General features: G+C 37.4%; 1 protein-coding gene across 1 annotated transcript in view; it reads right to left on the bottom strand.

Annotated features, from left to right (window-relative positions):
• Positions 1–25,000, bottom strand: part of STK3 (serine/threonine kinase 3) — a 126,887-nt gene that overhangs the window by 88,430 nt on the left and 13,457 nt on the right. The window contains exons 5-6 of the mRNA XM_066565023.1: positions 12,414–12,578; positions 11,825–11,992 (exon numbers count right to left, since the gene is read on the bottom strand). Coding sequence (XP_066421120.1) covers positions 11,825–11,992; positions 12,414–12,578 — 333 coding nt within the window. The remainder of the gene's footprint in view (positions 1–11,824; positions 11,993–12,413; positions 12,579–25,000) is intronic.

The raw sequence follows: 25,000 nt of genomic DNA, 5'->3' as shown, positions 1-25,000 counted from the left end.
AGAGAAACAAACAAAAAGCAAGACATTTACAGTATGCACACAGTTGCTCCAGAGACACTCCTGGAGAAAACTGAAAGGGGGACAGTACAGGCAAAGTTCACTTGTGTCTGGATGTACCTGCCCAGTGTAGAAGGGCCCTGTGTCCCAGGTTAGAGTTCATGATTATTACATTTCTTAAGGAACATCCCACTTGAAACAGATGACTGTTTAAACACATGCAAGTCAGTTTGCCAACAAATCCTGTGCCGGCTGATGCTACCTGTTTTACATTTTCATAGCATGAGGAAAGGAGCAGCAGCAGAGAAAATACTGGGCTGCCATCTCTAATGCCTCCAGTCCCAGCAGCAGGACACTGGGAAGTACTGCACCACAGGTACCCATGAACTCCATCAGAGGTACTCTCTTTTCTGGGAACAGATTACTTCATTATCTTCCAAAATTATTCTAAGTTTCTGGGGGAGAGTGGAAAATGTAAGACATCTTAAACTTCTCAGACTGTCCAGTGTTCCTGTAACTATTACTAAAAATCTGAATTGCTCCACCAGAACAACAACTTTTTCCTTATTTAATTGTCAATAGTATAGCACGGAGCTCAGAGGAGGAGCTCCTCACAACAGGTGAGGCTTCTGTCAGTAGTTTTTTAGGCAAGTAGGTAATGATAAGCAGTATTCGGAAGAATTATGTCCATGTTTGTGTTTCTGAAACACAAACTGATAATGTATTAAGATTTGTAACATTTGGAACACCACATACGTAATTTTAATAAGGTGAATTCTCAGACATAGTAAAGAAGCACAGACAAAAGCAGAATCTGGAGGTAACACTCGTTGCTTTTGTTTCCTGTGGGACTGCAAATGACAACTTACATCTGGAAGAAAACCCTGGATCCACAGAGTTTAAAAGCAGACAAATTGTGTTATCTAAAAACTATGAATTTTTGCTCTACTTTTCTACAGGTAGTTATTACAGCTTTCAAACACACTTTTTGAGACAGTGTATCAAAAATACTTCCTGTATTTCAGTACATTTTAAAAACAGCAGAACAATAAAAACTGGCATTAGTACAGAAAATTCTAATTTAAAAAAAATCACAAATTGTATACCCAAATAATTTGAGTTAGTTTGTAAAGTACTGACTGTGTATTAAAGCTTTGTCTAAGTATTTAGTAAGTAAAATCAAAGGCTGAGCCAGGCTGATTTCATTCTTCTCTAAAACCAGGGTGGTCTACAGGCAATTTTTGATACCACTGGTGTTGCCAGGGAAACAAAATGAAAACAGGTGCCATCAAATACAAATTAAAGATTTACTTCTATTTTAAACCACCTTAAAACAAAGTTTCCATAAACTTAACTGATACTACTGCAAACTTGACAATACTTTACAACAAGAAAAGGATTATAAGTAGTCTTTAGACCATCAAGTTTTAACTGAAGCAAATTTAGACTGATTGGCAACCCTTCCTTTTAAATAAATAAATTTCTTCATTAAATATGCATCATCCTCTTTAAAAATTACCTAGTGTACATTTTAAGGCAATATAATACCATGACAGAAACAGGGTACATGCAGTCTTAATAAGCTTTCTTTATTCCAAATTTTATCCACCTCCCAACCTAAGCAATTTTTCAGATTCTTTATGAAGTAAACAACCAGTATAGGCTCAAAGCATATAAAAATCTTCTGGTAAGTAGCAACAGAAGCTTAATATTTTCCTCCTAATTTGATTGTGGTTTTCCCCCACATATTAAAAAAAAAAAATTAAATATCACTTTAACTAAAACCCAAGTAAATACACTTCTGCTTTTAAAACTTGTAATAATGAGCTAAGAATTTGACAATACAGTAGTCAAGTCTCTAAAGCACTTCATCCAGGTCAAATAGCTATACTGACAGAAAACATATTTTAAAAAAGTGAACATACAATTCACTTCAATAAATAAATAAATATTAATTCAAGTTTCAAGACATTCATTTTAAGAATGTCTTAAAATTGTTTACCGAGTTCTTTTTTGGCTTAAAAAGACATTAGTTGTATACAAAAAATTCAAACAGACATTTCAATTAAAAGCAATATACAGATTCCCTCCTCTTTAATGAAGCTAATTGCCAGACTGCATAAAAATTAACCTTGTATATTTAGTGCTAACCCTAGAACTTGAAAGATAATAGTAAAAAGAAATGGAAGTATATTTGTAGCTAATATGTATAGCTCTTGACTTAAAAGTGGTATACTTGACAATATCCTGGAAGATATTACAGAATTGCTAATAAAATTAATTCTCCTAAATCTGTGCATAAACACCTTGCTGAACTATTTTCCACATCCATAGTGCAGGTTAAACAGAAACTGAATAAATTCAGCATACAATGACATGTACAAATAATGGAAAGTTGGTTTTTTTAAATAACAATGGCTGTAAAGCTCATTAATAGAAAAGCTTTGTTATGATAAAATTGTCATTTTAGATTTAATGACTGTGGATGATTGCCTATTCCAAATAAAATTTTATTGAGATCTTCAAGTTGCAAACCAATTTTGCTTTGCACTCTGATCTATGTTTACAATATTACATCACAAATTAGCAAATCTATAGCAATTAAAAAACTTCTGAATAAGCCTTTTGGTAGAAGGTTGTCAGCTTGTTTGCTTTTAACATTTGCCCAGGAGAAAGCAGCCAGCTCAGCCACATTGGGTAGTGTTATCCTGTGCCATGCTACGTCTGCCGAACGCATTCCGGGCTTTACCTTCATTAACAGTTCTACCAAATAACCTTTAACAATGTTTACAGGCATAGGGCTTGAGCCAGTGCTCACTCAAGTCATAAAGCATATTTTCATTAATTTCATGGCTTCATTCCACCTCTGTTTACTGTTCCAATATCTTAGAAAAATAATTTTTCCAGGTCCAACATTTACCACCGAAGCATCTTGTAAATAAACAGGTAGCATCATGGTATGTGTCCTTTATTCAGATTAGCACTACTAAGGATCTGAATCACTCACAGAAGATGCACAGCATTACATGAAACTAACCAAGATCAAACTCCCTTTACAGTTATTTTTAGTTAAAAGTTTCGAGTTAACTCACTTGTGTGTAATTGTGAAATTACTGTACTGATCCTCCACTTACTTTGAAAGTGATTAATCAAAGTCAGAGAAAACCAACCATCAACTGAAGCATGTCTCAAATTTCCTATTCAGGGGAAAGTCTAAAAAGATGCACTAATTTAATTTAATTAAATCCTCATTTAGAAGCATGCAATAAATGTTTCCCATTTAATTCAAGTTAAACTCCAGTTCGAGTACAAATTTCAAATATTTTCTGCTTCTGCTACTTTATTACACATGACAGATTAACATTTCCTTTTTGCACATATGCACCAGCAAACCCAACATAATTTAAAAATGCAAGGAATTTATATTTTTAACAGTAATAAACATTAATTCTACTTCAAAAAATTCTAGTGACATAAAGAAAATTCTGGTGATGTGAAGGAGTGACAACTCATTCTCTAAGCTACAATCAAACATGTATGCTAGATTCTGCAACTACTCTTTAATTGCACTTTAATTATATAGTTTAATTGCACTATATAAACTTGCAGTTTACATAGTTTTAATTGCACTTTATTTATATAGCTTTGTTACATGAACTTTCAAGCCATCTCCTCACTGAAAAGAAAAGCAAGATAGAGAGATGCAAGAAAAAAGGAGGGTAAATAATAAAGGCAGGAAGACAACAATTACACACATCAGATTGTAGACTGTTTGAAAAGCTTTAATGTGAACAGGAATAGGATGCTATCATCCTCCAGTTTAATCACTGAGCACACCTCAAGTAATCTAGTGCTTTCACTGCAAATCAATGCTAATGCCTTATCATTAAAGAGTTCAATAAACCAGAGAGATCTATCAATCCTTTGTTTGGGAAGCCATGTGGCAGAACCTCTTTGAAAAGTTCCTTGGCCTATTAGGAAGAAAAATTTTACTATCTTTGAAGTTTTGCCAGAGAACAAATGGTATTTTTTCCTATCTTGCTTTCACAGTGGTATTATGAATCTTTCTTTCACATAAAATGGGCTGATGTTAAACATACAGTCCCTTTGCATAGCAAGCTGTCCAGTCTTGGAAACTGGAAGCTGCCACGCTGGCACATCATTCCCTAGGAGGCTAAATACTCATCACTGAGTCTGGTAAAGTCAAGCAATGAACTGTTGATTGCAATTTAAGGAAATAAATAAAATATCACATGCTATATTTCATATGTTTTGCAACCAGATACTTCTAAACTTGTCTTCAGTATCTGAGGAGAATTCACACATCATTTCTTTTCAGTCCATTTATATATTTTGACTAAGCCATACCATAGGAATTTTCATTAAAATTCTATGCTGGGCACACTGAAAAACTGAAAGAAATTGTATTTCTGTATCACAAGAAACTAGACTATACCCCTAAAGCACTTCCCTGGGTTGACTTCCTCACTCATAAGAATTTTTCCCCTTCACCTCTACAGCAAGGCCATAGGAGGGCTGATCACAAACAAATAAGCAAATTAAATCCTTTGGAAATTCACTGCCTGCATTAATCCTGCAGGCATTACACATTAAAAAAGAACTTATGTTCAAAGGGTACTATGTCTGTAGCTATGACTAGCATTTCCATGAAAAATAAGAGCTTAAGGAAGAAAGCACTTGAAATCACCTTACATATATGAGTGAACACCAAACATATTTTAACTAAAATTATAAATCGTACTTTGAGTTTGGAGACCTATACACACTTTGAAATTAAAAAGAATTTTAAAAATCTACAGAGCAGGATCTCTGCACCTCCAAGATCAACTTGCCCAAGAGCCACAAGTGAAACTTTGACAGAAAATTATTTTTCTGTGGGACCACAATTTGCCCTTTATTTAGTTTTCAATTCACTACTAAAAATAACTCAACCACAACGAAAAGTAATGTCAAGTTGAAAAAAGTACCTAAAAACTCTTCTTTCTATCTAGTAAAAATGTCATTACTGTAATAGTTAACAGTTGCCTTAATTGTATTCCAGAAAATTTAGAAATCAATCTCCTCACATTAAGGCATATACAACAATGCATCAAAAACATGCATGCACCTAATTAAAGAATAATAGTTAATGAAATAAGTTATCAAGTCCAATTGTTGTTACGATTATAGCAATTCTCCTGGTGATCAGTAGATCTATTATCTAGATATTAAGACTCCAGCGAACTCTATGCAAATATTTCACTTAGGTAGCACCTCAGGTATTTGCTCACAAAAAATGGAAACATGCACAGATATGCACGTTCAAATGTACACAACCACTCACTTTATTCTGCCCAACATTTATCATCTTATTCCAGATGAGTTGAAAGGAGTCAAATCATGAACAGGACATGTTGAAAGGAGTCAAATCATGAACAGGGCATCAGGATCTGGTCTGCACCTCAGCCTTTACTTACCACACCATCAGCAGTTCAGGCAAAGAGGTCTGTTCACACACTATAAAAATTGACCATTCATTTAAAATAAGTAAATACATTTATTTTGACAAGTAAATTAAGTGAATACACTTACTTTGACAAATAAAATAAATCTTGAATAAAAAAGCATTTAGTGCCTTTTTTTTTTTAATGTATTGCTTCATCTGTTTTGGTTTTTGATTCATACAAAAATTCCTGCACAGCACTTATTCATATTTTGATCAGAGCAGGTGGATAGATTGCTTACTAATTTGAATTAGCAGCATATTTAATTAAAATTTAAAGCTTTCCTTTGTTAAGAACTCTTAAGTACGTCAACTTCCTTAGAGTTAAGTCCTGAAAAGTTGTTGAACAAAAACTGAAAACTACCAAAGATACAGATCAACACTGGTATTAGCAGAGCTGCAATTGATCAGAACCACATACTACTACTACTACTACTACTCACTCCAGGCAAAAATGTTCCATATGCCATTAGAATATGTATTGTATTTCTCATGGTGATTTATGTGGAAAGCAATTCCTTTAAAACCGTTTTTTTTTCCTCAGTCTGTACAGAGAACGTACTTTATCTTCTGTTAGACAAATACAGTCTGGTGTAAACAATGCTTATGGGTTTTTTTCTTTAATAAAGTTGTAACACCTATTTGAAACTTTGGCTACAAACAGTACCAGAGGCAAATGTATTATGAATCAAAACTTGACTTCAGCTGCATGCAAATTGAAGACCACTGGAAGTTTCCCTCCAAGAAGTTCTGCTGTATCACAGCAATAGCATTTAAAGATGGAAGAACAGAATGAGCTGGAGAAGGAGGAAGGCTTTGTGGGGGAACACTCAGCCATGAAAGATCTAGAATTCTGTCTAATTTTATCAATATGCCCAACCAGAAAAAGCCTCAAAGGACAATTAGGACAGCTACAAAAATACCAGTTTGTCCCTTAGGACAAGCATTTTTAAGGGTCAACTTCAGAAAAGCTCTGCAGTTTCCTTTAATAATTACTAAGTTTTAATCATAATAAATTTACAGATGGCCAGCTGAGACTCTGGTTTTGCAACTACTTAAATCAACTTGGCTGATGCCCAAAAATAGATGACCTATTTCTTCTACCAGTACCACCCACACATTTTTGTCCCCACCTAGTTGGAGTACCCTGTTAACAATATCATTGAAAGCTACTTCTTGTTACTTGGTTAGTTTTCTGATCCAGCTTATCATGTGACCACCTAAACACTCATTCCAGCAGAAATGGAAATGCATGGAAACAGGCAGGAATACCACCCCTCTGCACCCACTGCCTGCATTTAGGTCTGTATAAAGCAAATACAAAAATACCGTTTAAAGCCTAGAGAGGGCCAAAGGTCTTACAACAGCTCTTCGAAAACAGAACACATGCTCCTCCAATTCCTCTACTGTCACAGCCCTATCACATCAGTGCCTTGGGGTCCCCACAGCAAACACATGTTTCTTGCACCTTAAAACAGCACAGCTCACTGTCATTCTTCCACAAGATTGTGAAGAGTAGTAAAATAATGAACAATAATGTACAATCAAATATCCATATTTTAAACTCTTTAAATATTAGCTCACTCTATCTTGATACATCAGGCAAGAAGACATCAAGTTACAAATTAACAGCATCTCATAGAAAGTTCTGAAAAGGTAAAGGACTTTTAGAAGTTAATTCAAAGTCTTTTGCAAAGATAAGCAAAAGCACTAAAAAAAGAAAACCATATAGTTTTACAAACCTAGTCTAATTTAAAAGCAGTAATGCTGAGATAAGATAGGTGAACTCCTAAAGAAAATAACAGAAATGAGATAACACCACATGTTGGAGAGAAGAAATGCAAGAGTGACTGTACAGAAAGACAGAAGTTGGTTTTTTTTTTTTCCTTTCCTCAATTTCTGGCACAAAAGGCATATAGAAAAGTGTCTTCTTAATGGCTGAAAAACTGGTCCCAATTTGACTGCCATGCTCCACACAACACCTCTTTTTTCTTAGAGCCCTACAGAGCAACAATTCTCACTTCAATCTCCAGTTTTAATGCAATATGTCGAGAATAAAAAAAAGGGAAATTGTAGTTTGTTATAAGATACATCAGGAATAAAAGGTTATTACAAACAGATTAGTCCAGGGTGGAAATGACACAGGCTAAGCAGGAGGCATGGATAATCTGGGTAAGTGCCATGGAAAAATAAATATCATGATTGAACTTAAGGCAAATGGAAGCAGTTCAGATTGGCTTCCTCCAATTCACTGCAGAACATGTGATGCCCACATGTCCATTTCCAACAAACTTCACCATAAAGAAACAGAGACCAATACTGTGAAGTGTTGAAAAACACATCTAGCACCAGCTTCTTCCATGCCACAGCAATGTGAATTACTGCAGCTGCCTGATAAGCATGAAAGAAAAGCATTTGGGCTTTTTTAGTCTTTTTATTTCCTTGTCTTTTGTAAGAGAGCTACCAGCATTTATTTGAAGCACACCAACCTGTCAGTAACTGTTCACCTTGCAAAGAAGAGGAAATTTTATAAAACACACACGTTGCCATTTTACAGTTGTTCTAAAAGGCTCAAAAGCAGCAGCTCCCCTCAGCCCACTTCCTCTGTCCACTACATGCTCCTACAACTTCTCTGGCCCAGTTCTAGGAGGTTTCTATCACGTTAACTTTTCAGAACATCAGCTGCTTTATCCAACTCCATGTGAGGACACAATAACATTAGTGTTTGCTTAACAGAAAGGTCAGGAACTCCTGGCTACAGACAGGATTCCTCTAACAGCAGCAGCCCACACTTAAATTGATCATAAAAATCTCAGCCTTGCAGGAATAACTGATCGCATCACTGCATGAATATGAGGAAAAATTTTAGTAAGGGTGGCCTAGAGAAAGATCTCAAAAAGAGCCATGCTTAAGTTTAAAGACCAGCTTTATGGCAAAGTGTTATTAAAGCCAACCAGCAGCAGAAGGATCATATGAAAACTATGCAGCTTAAAGGATGTTCCACCAAAAAAATTCTTACATGAAAATTTGAAATCATGGTTTGTTTAGCAAAGACAGAGGATATTTCACAAGCATGTTAACACTTTTTAGAAAAAGAGCAAAATCACAACTGTTACACTAAAACAGCCCATTCTCTGTGCTCTCGTCACAGATTAAAAATAACAAATTTAGAAATACTAAGGATAGATATCACATGCAGAGGAGTGACTGAACAAAACAGTTAATGGTTTGAATTAAGTTTTGTCTGGGGTAGGACATACATATTTTATCACGACAGGACAGCATATATGCTGCAGTAAATGGGGACATGGGAATTCAGCTGTTAGAACATCACTGCAGTTTCAGAGGAAGAGACTGAGTCTTGACCTAGAACCACAATGAAGTCCCCTTTAATTAGCTCCACTATAAATTGCTAACTGCTCATCACAGCCGAGCAATCAAAGGCAGATGCAGACACTGTTAGCCACATTAACCCTGGGTGCTGCACAGTCTGCTGCAATCAACATGCTTGTAGTCCTGCTAGATGGGTTAAATTATTTAGGTTTGAATGATTTTTTTTATCAGCAAATTCCTTGCTATTTCTAGCAGCTGTATTACCCTGTTTTAAGGCAACCTTGAGGACATCTCTATTTCTCCCTCCATTACAACTACCTGAAAATACTCCTCCTTTTAAAAAAACATAGAAAATACACAGAGGTTTCACTTTTCATCATTAGCAAAAGCAGAAAAGGACTCTGACATCGAGTATTGAGACAGCCCATAATTCTTAGGTGAATAAAGCATTAAAACTACTGAGCTGGCAATTGCTCTTGACCTTTGAGCCTCAAACCAAGTGTGACAACTACAGCTCCTGTTGAACTCAAGTTTGCAGCAGGAAGAAGCGAAATAAATCTTAAGCTGTGCCAAGGGAAATATAGGTTGGATAGCAGGAAAAAAGTTTTTTACAGAAAGAGTGATAAAGTATTGGAATGGCCAGCCCAGGGAGCTGGTGGAGTCACCATCCCTGGATGTGTTTAAAGAAAGACTGGATGTGGCACTCAGTGCCATGGTTCAGTTCAGGTGTTAGGGCTTGGGTAGGACTTGATGATCTTGAAGGTCTCTTCCAAGCTTGTGAGAAATAGCATGGATGACACTTACAGTCAAATACACTATGAGAGAAATGCTTAACCAGAAAAAACCTGCTTCTTCTTCCCCCAACCACCTGAAATTCCATTTTGCACCCCCCACTACTTCTTTCCCATCTGAAACTAGTACAAATCTTTGGAGAAGTCAGAGTGTGGTTAAGCAGAGGAAGCTATGCTTGTTTGCATGGAATCTGCTATTTCCTCTCTGCCAAAACACTTGTTTAAAGAAGTCATGTAATATTTCTATTAAACTGTAAATACAGTTGACAAGGAAATGGCCTACTGGCAGTGCATTACCTTTGTGGCAGTGCCAACCAGCCTACAGCAAAATAGTGTGCATGGTAATTTCACTATGCATTCCCAGGCAACAAAATTGTGCCTTACATAAATACCACAGAACTCCAGCAACATCTAGGAAAAGCAATGAAAATTTGCCCAAGCTTTCATGCTTGCCTGTATCAATTCTGTATCATAACTAAAACAAAGCATCTACATATGGCCAAAAGTCCTGTGAAGCTGTATCATATGACACCAGAAAAACTATTGCAACTTAAATCTGTGTATTTCTTGTTAACCACTGTAACAACTCACTAATAAAAATTAAGAAAAACTGAAGGTATCAAATATACGAAAGAGTACTAACTACATACAAGCCCTTAAAAACCACAATGTAATTTAAATGTAATTCATTAACAAGAACACATGCTGTATGTAATCCAGAATTGTGTTAGATTACATTGGCCTTTGATAGCATTCACTTGATTGCAAGAATTAAACAGATCCACAAGCATTCAAACATAATGACCTTTGATTTATAAGCAGCTATTGTCATGCACATAAAAATCCTCTCTGATAATGTAGTCTTCACCTTTCAATAACTGGTGCAACTACATACAGTGATGTTACTCAGATGTAATTAAGGAGTTTTTGTTAGAAGTATAACCAAAAATCCCAGCATGATCAAGTGTAGTTAATTTGTCATCATTCTTCAAAATATTTTTACAGGTTATTTCACCTTAAATTCCCATCAAAATCCAGCTTCAGAGATACTTATTTTGTTCTCAGCTTTCACTTGAGTATTTTTAGTTTGAATTGTAATTTTAAAACAGTTAATTACATGAAGAAAAATATGCTGCAGGAAAACAACTAAACTTTGCTTCCAAAATTATGTAATGGTTCTAAATGAAAATCACTCACTAGCTTTAACAGAAATTTCAGGAAACACCTCTCCTCCAAAGAGCACACACAACCAAAAATCAAGAACCTAACAAACAAAAATAGCACTAAATACACTCGAATTCAGATGTGCATCACCTTACAGTAGTTGTATATGAACAGTACCTTCTCTTTCTATAGTGATGATTTCTTTCTGTTAAGATTCTGATACATGAGGCACCAGCAAAAGAAAACTGAATAAAATAATTTAATATGCACTACAATTTTGCGGCAAAATTTGTAAGATTCTTCTGGAGAAAGGTATGCTTTAAGCAACATAAAGTGCCTTCTTAATTCAAAATGGGTTTTAAACAATTTAAGAATGGAGCATCAGTGCAATCAGCATAGCTGTTCTATAGCTTATTACAAAAGCAGCATTATAACAGCAGCACGACTAACAGTGTCAAGTTATCCCTAGATAAACATTGATCCCCATTAGCTTCTCTAAGTAATTCCTTTGTAACTGCTACTCCTCATAAAGCAACTAATTCTATTTACATTTTATTTTGCAAAAAGTAAACTCATTCATTAAGAGACCTTAGGAGTCACTAATAAATAAAAGCTGTCAGGTGTAAGTAATAATAATAATATTAGCACTACTCCCATAGGACAGTTCTGAATTCTTCTTTAGGTCATCTTTATTTCAAAACTGCCTTTCAAAAGCAGACTGAGTCTTGGTGATGCAAATTTCCAAGTGCAGTATGAAACAGATTCTATATATTACCTCAAAGCCAATTAAGAGCATCCTGATGCAGCTCCCTCTCAAGTGGAGATACAGAAAAAAAACCTTACAGAAATGTGTTAAAACACAGGCAAACTGGAGTCAAGAGGAAGCAATACAGAAAGTAAAAATTGTTAGTATTAAAATCTCTATTCATAAACTTACAGCTTTATGATTCCAGTATTAGGGGGTTTTGAATGTTTTGTGGGTTTGAGGGTTGTTTTTTTTTAATACAAAAATAAAAAATGCCACCAACACACTTACCCTCATTGGGTGAATATCAGCATATGGAGGCTTTCCTTCAGCCATTTCTATTGAAGTTATACCAAGGGACCAGATGTCTGCCACACAGTTATAGCCAATCTCTTGTATGACTTCAGGAGCCATCCAAAATGGAGTTCCTATAACAGTATTACGTTTTGCCATTGTATCCTGTAATTATATTTTTTATGACATTAAACCAGGGATGCTTATTTTCAGATTACTTTTATATCAATTCTATATTTCAAGTTAAATTATCCACCCAAAGGTCAAATGGTAGTGACTTCCAATTAAGACCAAACAGATTCAGCCCATCAGCCTACAGAGGCCAAAGAGGTGACAATCAACCTCATACTAAAATTTAAAGAGATCATCAGGCACTTGATGCACTGGGCTATAAAAACAAACAACTAGAAACTAAATAGCCCTGCAGCATGTTAAATACTCACCATGATAAAGAATGTTAGTTCTGCCACTACCACTAGTGGCAGTGAGACTGCTCAGACACAAAATTCAAGGCAGAGGACAAAGGTGAAAGAACAAGGTTAGGAGCACTATAGCATTTTAAAATTATCTTCCCACAGTTACTTACTGTTAACTGGCCAGCCACACCAAAATCAGCTAATTTTGCATGTCCCTCAGTGTTAAGAAGGATGTTTCCAGCTTTTATATCTCTATGTATTTTTCTCATAAAGTGCAAGTATTCAAGTCCTTTAAGAGTAGATTTCAAAATAGTTGCAATTTCATCTTCTGTTAGCTGCAAGAAAACATAAAACCACTTTCAGGTATACACATAGGGTCCATATATTTGACTTATTTAAATCATGATCATTTCGTAGTGATTATTGTAAGGAGCACAATGCTTGACTTTATTTTTTTAGCAGCCCAGAAAAACTTGCATTTTAAAGCTAAAAAACCCCGAATAAAAAATAAATTATTAAATGCCAACTATAGAGAAAAAAAGGTGTTGTGTAGACTTGGCAGGCCAAAATGCTTCTCTTAATTCTAATATAGTGCAGAGTCACATGCCATTACAAATGCTACAATAAATTGCAAGTCAACTGGCAAAAAGATGACAGACGTTTCTTTATGAAAGAAAACACAACAGCGTGAAAAAAACTGAGACATATTTTGTTTTATTGCTTCATAAATAACACCAACTCTTGAGTAAGTCATCAGCTAACAGTTGTTTATTTTCATCACTTTCGATCAACAAAATAGGAACACAAGCTCCTGAACAAGCATTATCAGAGAAACAGCAAGAGTCTCTTTTTCAGGTACCAGACCCCCTTGAGAACACTTCTTCATCAACATTTGTTCTCAAATAAAAGCACAAACATGCACATAAAACTCATTCCATGTGATGCAACTGCTCAAGGAAATACAAAGAAATTATCCATACAACTGAAATGCCAATTAATTACACTACACTGATGCTTCAATAGAAGAACTAAAATGAACTTCACACATTCTCAGAAATGCAAGAAACTGGAAAAGTGAAGATGAATACTCTGATTTGGCTGCAATTCTGGGTTGCGTTTTTCCCCTCTTTCCTCTACTTTTCCAATCCTACACAAAAAATAAATTAAGCACTAGCAATTCCTTCCAGTTTCAGTTCAGAAAGTGTTGGTAGACATCCACACCTCCCTCCAAAAAGCAACCATCACCAAAAGCCCGTAAGAAACAAAAAACCCACTTGTGATCACTCTAAGCCAAAAGAATGAAAGAACAAAAAGGAAAAAAAAAATATTAGTCAGCAAGATTATCTGCACCTGAGTTGCTCACAAGTTTTAATTATTTAATAACCAGAACCACTTCCCTGTTGCAGCTTCTATCCAGTCTCACAAAACCTAGGTGTGGAGCCCAAGGGCACAGTTGCACATTTATTTAAACAGGAGTCCCAAGCTCCAGTCCCTCCTTTCCCTGCAACCTACTGCAGTAATTCACAGTATCTCAGCCCTCCTTCCACTGAACAATTGTAACAGACAGATCCTAGTTGAAAACAAATCTGTCTGCCAAATTATTTTTCCAACAAAACGGTTCCTAGATTCAACTCATGGCACAGTAAAGAAGGACAAAGCAAAGTAGCTGCTGCTCAAATTGGCATTGCTTTCAAAAAAGTGCATGTGTTGATATACCCCAAGAGTTCCAGAGACTTTTATAAACCTTTTCCTATGCAAGCAGAGGATGAAATTGATGGTGGTGTATTAGCTCCAAGCCAAGCACTTACCGCCTCTGCTGTGCATTATGCATTCCTTGCCCACCATTTATCTCTGAGATCTTTCACTGCTTCTATTCAGCAGCACACGGCTCAAAGCCTTCACTTGTGCTACTTTATGCTGACTGCTATGCTGCTTCAAAGGACTGCATGCCAGAAGAACTGAAAACCCTGTTACACACAGTTCAAATAACACAACTTTCCTGGCATTGTGCCATGGGAGTAAAACCATTTACCTGATCTGGAGTCAAGCAAGAAGGGACTTCAAATCAACTGTAAGATAAACTTAAGTATGGTCAAAAAGATATTTGGAGAAAGAGACAATCCTCATTATGTGAGCTAAAAATTCTATGGTGAATCACTAAAACTGTAATTATCTGCAGACTCACACTTCAGGCAATTTAAACCCTGGCTATTGAACACTGTATCTCGAATGGTTTAAGACATGCTGAGTGTAACACTTTCTGCCCAAACTTTACCAAATCCACCCAATTTCAGAAACAATCCAATGTCGTGAATCTCCAAAGCCTTCCATGCAGCTAATCCTGAACATGCAATAGAAAATGACCCTTAGCACTGACAAATGTATAGCAAGATAAGCATACAACTTCCCTCCCACTTTCATCTAGAAACAAGTATTATGAAAAATGGTGCTTAGAGGACATGGCAGAGATCGCTCCTCAATATGTTGTGCTTCTAAGGAGGTAAACACCTAGCTTTAGTTCTTGAAAAATTAACCACATGAAGATCTTTGGATCATCAGCTCAAGATGGAGAAGTGGTTTTGTAATTGCGTGACAAAGTCCAGCTCTCAAAAGGAGAGGCTAATGGAAGACTGGAACCAAAAGCTGGCAAATAAGCTATGGAGTGAGAATCCAGCAAACCAAAAGAGAATCCTGGAGTACTGCAACCTGATGCACTATCTGGGGATCCTCAGCAAAGTAAAGCTCTACCATGGCTAAATATTACAGAAGAACAAAGTATTTACACATCCAAATACACAAAGTGGTCAAAAAAGCCCAGAGAAGTGAATACCACCTCTAAGAAGTAGGCAGAGAGCACAAGTCATGTTTATCACAAACAGCAGTAACAGGAAAGCACAGGAAAAAAGAATGAAGAACAGATTTATGATGTTCCAAGACACATCAATTCCAGCTCGAGACATCCTAGATTTATCCACTTGTGCTTCATATAATCATCATATATATAACATGATGCAGTCATTAAAATCACTCCTGCTTATACTGTAGCTGAACATGGCCAAGTATGTACACAATAATACTTAGACAAAATGTTTGGCTTTAATACCTACTATTATTTAGAAGGATGCAATGAATTTCCAGCCTTACACAAGAAGCAAAGAAAGTACACTCAACCTTCCCTAGACAAAATTACCTTTTCAGAAAATAATGCACTGCCATATTGAACATTACCATGCAATCATCAGAAAAAAAAAAGTATTTAAAAAAAAGATTTCAAAATCATTAATTTCATTATTTTTGTGCCATTTAAACTTTTTGCAGAACCCATACCATCTATGGATAACAGTGAAAGCATATAAATTACAAAGTTCTCCACATGTATACTTTTAAATCCAGAAACACTTTTTAACTATGCAGTATTGCATCTGAGCTATACTGCACAGTTAAATGCAGTACATAATTTCTTCCCTTATTGGATGCACTGAACATTGTTTTAAAAGTTCCATTATGTTGTTCCTGTAGACCACAACATCTTGTGCAGAGGTTTTTGCACACAATAATGGTATTTAAGTATTTTGTACACTGGCTGCCAAAAAGCAAATGGTATCCTGGGCTGCATGAGATAACGTTGCCAGGAGGTGCAGGAAGGTGAGTGATCCTTCCCTTCTGCTCCACACTGCTGACACCACACCTGGAGTGCTGGGTCCACTTCTGGACTTCTCAGTATGAGAGACATGGACACACCAGAGAGAGTTAACAAAGGGCCACAAAGATGATCAAGGGACTGGAGCATCTCTCCCAGGAGGAGAGACTGAGACTGTGACCATTCAGCCTGGAGAAGATCAAGCTCATGGGGAATTTTTAAAATTTATGGGAATAACTGAAGGGAAGGTGCAAAGAGCATGAAGTCAGGCTCTTTTCAGTGGTGCCCAATGACAGGAACAGAGGCAATGGACACACTCTCAAACACAGGAGGTTCCCTCTAAACAGCAGGAAACTTTTTCTGTGAGTGTGACTAAGCACTGGAACAGGTTACCCAGGGAAGTTGTGGAGTCTCCCTCCTTGAAAACCATGCAGAAATGGCCCTGGGCAGCCAACTCTAGATGGCCTTTCTTTAACAGGCTGGTTGGGCCAGGTGACCTCCAGAGGTCCATTCTAACATCAACCATTCCATGATTCTGTATTAGTAGAATTTACAACTCCATAGAACAAAATTAGGTGCATTTTACATCAATTTGAATAAATCATGGGTGGTTTGTTTTAGCTGACTTGTCTATATTTAAAGTTTGAATATCATCCCAAAATAAACAAATTCTAAAATATATCACTACTAAAGAATAAGTAAGTTAGTTATCTGTCTGAACAACAAAAGGCAAGTGTGTGTTCCTAAGGAGGTAAAATCACTAGCTTTAGTTCTTGAAAAATTAGTGGCTGAGGTCCCTGCTGACTGAAAGCTAGGCAGTGTTATTCCAGTTTACAAAAAGGGCATGAGGGAAGACCCAGGAATCTATGTATATGTTAGTCTAATCTCAGTTTCTACAAAACTGATGGAGACCATCATACTAGGTACTACTGAAAGGCTTCAAAAGAACAATGAGATCATGAGGCACTGTCAACATGGGTTCACAGAGAGAAATCCTGTCTAATTTGATACCTTTCTATGATGAGGTCACCCATCCACTGGTTTTTAGTTAAGTAAGGCTTACTTACCTCATGGCATCCTTCTGTAAGATGAGCAGACACACAGTGAGCTGGAGGCTGAAGGGCAGGGCTCAAAGGGTTGTAGTGAATGGAGCTACATCTGGCTGGTGACCTGTCACCAGTGATGTACCCTCAATTCTAGGGCTAATTTTGTTCACTACTTTTATCAATAATCTGGATGCAGGAATTGAATGCACCATTAGTAAAGTTTGCTGAGGATACCAAAGTGGGAGATGCTGTTTGAACGAAAAGTCTTGCAGAGGGATTTGGACAGAATGGAGCACTGGGCAATGATGAACAGAAAGAAACTGAACAAGCTTGAATGACAGATTCTACATCTGGGATGGGTAACACAGGGACAAGCATAAATTGGGAGAGTAATGGCTCAAGAGCAGCCCTGCAGGAAGGGATCTGTGTGTGCTGGTCAGCAGCAGGCTCAGCAGGAGCCAGCAATGCACCCTGGCAGCCCAGAGGACAAACCCCTTCCTGGGGTGCATCAAACTCAGCATCCCCAGCTGGTGACAGAGGTGACTGCCCTGCTGTACAGCCTTGGTGCAGCCTCTCCTTGAGCTCTGTGTGCTGCTCTGGGCCCCACAGCTGAAGAATGAGGGTGAAGGATGAGAATGTGTCCAGAGGAGGGGAAATAATGATTTTTTTTTTAACATGATAAAAAATAACATACAGTTCTTCTTTAGAGCATAGAGACTAGCTGACACACAAACTAATGCAAACCTGATGGAATTTGTGGAAATAAACGGAGGACACTTTTATAGCCTACCAATTGTTGGAAGTAACAAGGGACCAAAGTACATAAAAACAGATCCAAAGCTCCTACAACTATTCATTTATTCACAAAACCACAAATAAACTCTTAAAATCCACATCAAAATGCTTCCTAATTATGTCTCTTCCCTTCTTTAAATCAGAATCTGTCCTCATAAGCATGGTTAGAAGTCGCTCTCTAGGTAGTGTCATGTCTGTGTCCCTACAAGCAACTTTCAACATACAAACACTAAGTACAGAACCAGACCATTACATGCTTTGTCACAGCACACAACTTGCCATCTACTCAATACCCAGTACTCTCTAGTTCTAGAAGTAGTTTGATATTGACATACATGCAATACCATTGATAATCACCACACAGAACAATTAAAAGAAACAAAACTATTTCATATTAATATAAAACTATGTTCCAGTCAATGCTGCTATCCTGATCTAGATGTATGGTTCTGACACTATTCTATTCCTGATCAATCTGTATAGGCAGTATTTTTCCTAAACAAGTTGGTCAATTTTATTCTGAGATTTTCCATGCACAGCATCATTCTTCCATCAGCACAGCTCTATACCTTGCACCTTAGTATAATCTCACAGTCACAATCTTTCTGCTTCATTTTTGATTTCTGTTCACATCAAGATCCTCACTTAAACCCTTGTGGAACACTTATCTCTTTGGTATCTTAGGCTAGTTCTAATCCTGTATGCTGTCCCTTTGACAGGTTGGTGCTACCCTCTAAATAAGAGTCAGCCATGGAAAGCTTCTAATCCTTCACCATCAAAACCACATGCAGATTATATATTAAAAAGAATGTGAATGATAAAGGTGAACAACTCTAGAGCCTACATAAAATACATTAGACATGAGGACAATCTTAAAAATCAAAATCTGGAGCAAAGCAGCAAATTCTAGTGTTCCACATCTATTAGGAGACTATAACAGACATCTAATTCACATATTTATATCTAACTGGCTATGGATGCCACACACAAGGGAGAATGAGGGTTTATCCAGTCCATCACACACCACCTAATCCATGCAGCTGTTGGGACAACTCATCCACAGGTTGTCTTGCACACATTCTCCTTCCTGAGGCCCCTCTAAAGGGGTCTGGGTCAGCTGAATTGTTTTAACTGACTAAGTCCATTCCCAGCTGCTCTTTTTACACTAATACATGCACATTAAATCTGATGCTTCCAGGAAGTATCAGATTACTGCATCTAAACACTCTGATTAGATTGAACACATTGGGTAGATCCACTCTCATGGCAAATAAAGGAGCCATTCTTCCACCAGAAGCTATGAAGCTCAAACATTTCACATCCTATCATCATCACACACCTCTCTCCTGTTCTTCATTTACACAAAGACAAGGCCAGACTAAGAAAAAACCTGAAATTCAGGAGAGAAGGGCAAATAAACTGGGAAGAAGAGATGACAGTTCCCACAATACCCTTCCCATTTCTAGTATTTGACATCTCACTTAGGAAGTAGGCAGAAATCTTCAGAGAGAAAAAGAGTTGTTACAGTTCTAGCCTGAAGAAGTTGCCACTACCTGTTACAAACTACACTGTCCTGAAATTGCTTTCCCTGAGCCTCCCTTTCAGGACAGTTAGACCCTTTTTTGAGCAGATGTATATGCTATGAGTAAATATAGTGCTCTTCAAACAAAACCACAGCCTCTGTCTTGGAGTAAAGTACCAAATCATGGCATTACTTAGGACAACAAGGTTTGGTCTAAATCTGCCAGATAATCTTCACTTAATCCTATACTATCTAAGGAGACACCTCAATATTACAGTAATGGACAGAGTAAGAACTCACTGCCATAAGACCCAAGCTGCAAATAAAATCATACAGAAAATATGCTGCAATAAATATAACTACAAACATTCACTGTACAGGTGATGATCAGTGTTAGTATTTTTAAGATTTGTTTTTCATAATCCCAGTAACATAAATTTAATAGTATTTCATGACTATAATATGCAGGAGACCTCATCTTCTCTTTCCTTTAAATTAGCATTTTTGTACTGGATTATTAAAGGTAGTGCTAACACCTCAGTCTTCTATGTGTAGTTTGAAAATTACTACACCCTAGCAGCAGCATAAAATTACCTAAAACATACCTAGTGGCTCATAGGAAAAACTATTACAGGAAATCTCATGCTTAACATTAGCTAACATTAATACATAGACACAGGCAGATCAAGAACTGATCAGAATATGAAAGTCAGACTCTTCAGCCCTTCATTACCTAGTCCCAGCTTCCTAGAAAATATCTATGAAGTACTGAGCCAGATGTTGAGCACAACCTTAGAAGTAAAGCAGAAAAGTACAGAACCCTTTTAGCACTGCACTAAGTGCAGATTTTAACTATGACTCAGTAGCACATGATTTGGCATGTCTACACAGAGCTGTGATCAGCACCAATGTAGTTAATTTGGTTGTGCAAAGTCTTCTTCTGACAAGAATGAGGTCAAGAACTGCACTGGGAGCCCTTAACACAGGTCTGCTAAAACAATACAACTGTATGCCTTTCTAACAGGAAGCACCTATCTAAGTTGCCACTGTTTAAAATCAACTTTACCATCATAGGGAACACATCTGCTAACAGCTCACTTGGCTCACAAGCTACACACCTGCTCATACCATCCCCACTGGGTCTGACAGCATCACCAAGAGAGACCTTGCACAATCTTATAAGCCAACAAAGAACTGGCTGAGCATAAAGGGCAACCTCCTAGAAGTATGAAAATAGTCTTTCCTGGCAGGCAAGGTAAGTAAATACAGCAGAAGGCCATCTTGAACAAAGAGAGAGATGAGAACTCGTAACTGAGCTGAAGCACAGAAAATAAGGCATGCAAAGCACAAAAACAGATTACTAAAGATAAATAAAGAAGCACTGCCTGGATAGTAAAGAGCTGAATTACAAAGGCCAAGAATAGTGTGGACTTGCATCTGGAGAGCAAAACAGGAGACAGGAAGAGGAGGGAGGGAGGGAGGGAGGGAGGGAGGGAGGGAGGGAGGGAGGGAGGGAGGGAGGGAGGGAGGGAGGGAGGGACTTTGTGTTGAGTGGTCAGTCTGTTAACAAGCTATGCAGAAATCTCCCAAACATGTTCCTTGCATCAGTCTTTAGCAGGGTTTCTCTGACTCTCAGTTGTCTCTGCCTAGTAGCAAAATGGAACAAGTTAGGAATTACTCTAGTAAATTGGACAAATACAAGTCCATGAGAACAGATAAGATACATCCAAAGGTGCCAAGAAGCTGGCTAATGTCAACTGAAGGCTACCTCTTATCAACTTTAAAAGATTACAGCAATGAGGGTGTCCCTTACAACACCATCATCTTCAAAATGGGCAAAAAGAAGGACCTGAGCAACTACAGGCTGATCAGCTCATTCTCAGACCCCAAGGTATTATGGGGTAAATCCACACAGAAGCTAATTTTGTTTGTGTTTTTAGACACAAACAATAAAAAAGTGACTGGGAACAGCCAGCCAAGTTAACCAGAAGGAAATGATGCTAAATTAACCTGGTCACTTTCTTATGAGGGTGAAGAGAAAGCTGAGGATGTCATTTTGTCTGACTTTAACAAGGCTGTTGGCAGCCTCCAATCTATGTTTTTAACTAAATCTGGGGAATCATGGAGAAGATGTAGAGGAACAACCAGCTGGACTGCCAGGCTCAGCAGTGGTTCAACATGTAACCAAGAGCCAGCTCTAAGCAATATTCTCAGAGACTGATCATAGGGTGAATACTCCCAACATCTTGATCAAGAACCTGAACAATGAGGAGGAACACACCCCATCGTGGTTTGTGGATGACATGAAACAAGGTGGAAACAGCCAATACACTACAGACAGGGCAGGGCTGCCATGTAGAGGGATCTCAACAAGCTGGAAGAATTAGCTTGACAACAAATACAGTAGTTCAACAACGGCAGAGTCCCACACCAGGAGAGAACCACCCCATGCCATGAGCAGTAGGGACTGAGAATCCACGTGGCAGGGAACATTCCTCCAGGAAAGGTTCTGGGTGGCCCCAGAAGACAAGCTGAACATCAGTCAGCAACATCAGCAATACACCCTAAACATAGACTGGCCTTCATTAGGAAAGCACAGTCAAGTCAAGTAAAAATCCCCCTCTATTTAGCATTTGTGAACACAAATCTGGAGCACAGTACGCTGTTCCAGGCTGCAATAAAAGAAAGGCTGACATATTGGAGAGTCCAGCTAGAACTGGACTAGAGGGGCTAGAACAAACCAAAACAATCCTCACTGAGCATACAAGAAGAAATAAAAGTTCTCGGGGCTAGAGAAAGAGACTGTTGAGTCTCACACTTTTCAGATTGTTAAAACTGATCTGAACAAGGCCCTAAATACCAACTGGACTTCCTTTCTTGGAAAAGTAGATTCACCTAGCTGACTTCCAGAGGTCTCTTTCAAATTAAAATTATCACTTATTCCAAATCAGTGGCACACTGTTCACCTCTTTCCTTGCCACCTCTAAAACAGACATCCAAATTGAAAACAGTAGCCTTTCTTTTACCTGCAGTTTTTCGACATTTCATCTGCTTCCTCACCACAATAATATATAGCAATAAACCCACCTAAACTTTAAAGACTCTTTTATTGTAAAATAAAATACACATGGAAGACCATAATGAAACTTGGCTCAACTCCTTGAATGGAGACAAATTTTATTGCCCAAATTACAACTTCATATGCAGAGAGGTTGACTCAAACTGGAAATACATTAAAAATTCAGCTGATATTTCTGTCTCTCCAACGCAAACAATGATGGGGTTCTTTTGAGAGGAAAGAGCAGTGTGGGAAGGCAATAAGGTTAAACTTCCACTCCTTACTACAATAGGAATAAGATTATGTGTGTTTTGTGATGCAAGTTATATACAGGGTACCAGTAGATGACTGATGAAACATTCATTTAAACAGCTACCTTTTATTGCAAGATTTTATTATAAATTTCTTCATATTCTATGTTTACACAGTCATTTCATTGTCTGAGCAACTTAAAACTGGCACTAACTGAAAATTATTTACAAGATGGGAAAAAAGCTGCTGCTTGCACTGAATAATTCTAACAATTTTTTATTTGAAAAATTATTTGAGTGACTGACTTCAAACCACAGATGCAACTTCTGCTATTCTCCCAGAAGTTCCACAGATTTTCTGAAACATGGGTGAAGAAGCAAAGGAGATCTGTTGACGGTGCAACTAACCAGACTGTTCAGATCAGAAAAAATATGAAAATCCTACCTCCTCCTCAACATACCATAGCATTGCTCATCTTTTAGCAGTGACCTGACAGCAAAGAGATCAGTAGCAAATATAAACATTGTGAAACCCAGGAAATACAACCATTAGAACTGAAGTAGTATTGTAAACTTTCTTCCAAGAAGTACATTTTTTAAAAGGAAGGTAATTATATGATGCTGAGCATTTTAGTATTACATGGCTAGTTTTAAGACAGCCCATAAAATGAACTGCAACATTTTATGCACCTGTAGGAAATCACAGAAATATAGAAATCATCCAGGAATCAAATTCTTCTTAGAACTGACTGGTAGATGTTCATGGCACAAGTTAATAACAGTATTTCTTTTAATGGAAAGAGGAAGGTCAGATAAAGTTTGGGGAGAGATAATTCTGTCTTCAGAGCAATTGTTATAGCATTTTACAAAGAAACACAGGACTTCAGAGGATGTATAATTTAATAGCATACTAGTCCTCACTGAGTGAGCATGATCTGCTAACACTGTAGAAAAAGGGGAAGAGAGGACAGTTAGTGTATCCCAAAGCACATTTACCAGAGGATGCTGCATAGCCAATCTTTGTTTTGAAACTTCCCCATTTGCATGTAATACATACATAGTTATTTTGGAAATGGATGAATACCAGTGTAGCTCAAGTTTCTTTTTCTTTCATAAAAATTAGCCAACACATAACTTGCATCTTATTTCTGGCATACAAAGATTTTTCAGCTCAGGGAAAAAAATAATTTTCATGAGCAAACTTCCAAGCAGATAAACACAGTTTAATGCAACACTGAAAGAATGATCTATCATTCTGAGAGTCAGACAGTACAATCCATTTTTAAGGAACTTACAATGCTACTCTAAAGAACTAAGGAAAAATAATTCCCAGCATTTATATAGCAGTCAATCATTCAGAGCCATAGTAAGGATTTTATTAGACAAGCACTGAATAATCTCAGCATTGCACTGCTGAAGCTAGTATAAGCTAACCTGCTTTGTAAGGCTAAACACAGAACAAGGCAACCAGGACATTTGTGATCAAGTTCTTTCCTCCTTTTCCTCAACCTGCAAAGAAAAGTAGTTTAAGAATGTTGGCCTAAAGCTCAGTCTCTGAAGAGTAACACAGCTGATTAGCCCATTGAGTCAATTCATCACCTGAAAGGCCCAGAACATGGTCAGCAGCACAGCCAGGACTTGTCCATGGACATCAAGATGAGATAAGCAAGTGAGCCAGTGCAGAAGGAATTTCAACCTTTGTGTATGGACTGTCTGGGTATTAATTAATCCATGTGGGTTCAACTGAGGAAGTGATACTGCGATAGATGCTACTTAGAATGTACAAGAGGTACTAGGCCCTAGACAGCTGCTTTACAGCTAATAATCACATGAACTTTAGTGAAGCAAAGGCCTACAAATTGGAAATATTTTAACTGTGAAATTACTGAGAAACATGACTGCTTAAAACTGCAAAACAACATCCTTATGAGCAAAATGCCTTTAGTCCAGATAACAAAAGATTTACCCTGGAGCCCCATGGTAACATACAGAGAAAGAAAATCCAGCAGGACATTTAAATACAGCATCCAGGGATTTGGATACACTATTCACTCGAATTAGTGGAGCTTAAACACACAGAAAAAAAGTAATTAGCTAAGAAAACATGGCAGAAGCTAATCATTAGGAGTACATGAGGCATTACATATGTAAAAAGTGGCATGTAAAGGAAATAATTTTAGATACAAAATGAACAATCTCTGGGCCCAACTGCACAGCGATCCACTCCTACACTCGTGACTTAAAATACTGACCCAAGTAAGACAGGTTTGTCTGATAACCCTACAATATAGCCACTACCTGGTATGTTTCAGTCAGCTGAATTTGGTCCCCAAAGAGTCAGGATTAGAATGACTTAGTAATCATGATCAGTGGATGAGCAAATGCACCCTCAATAATTATTAGAGAGACAAGGATGGTTGTCTGTAAATACTCTCCCCTATGTTA

The sequence above is a fragment of the Molothrus aeneus genome, chromosome 1, assembly GCF_037042795.1.
Source record: "Molothrus aeneus isolate 106 chromosome 1, BPBGC_Maene_1.0, whole genome shotgun sequence".
In the NCBI taxonomy this organism is placed as follows: Eukaryota; Metazoa; Chordata; class Aves; order Passeriformes; family Icteridae; genus Molothrus; species Molothrus aeneus.
Note: the sequence above shows the minus strand (reverse complement) of the source record. Positions and strands in the feature narration are given on the sequence as shown.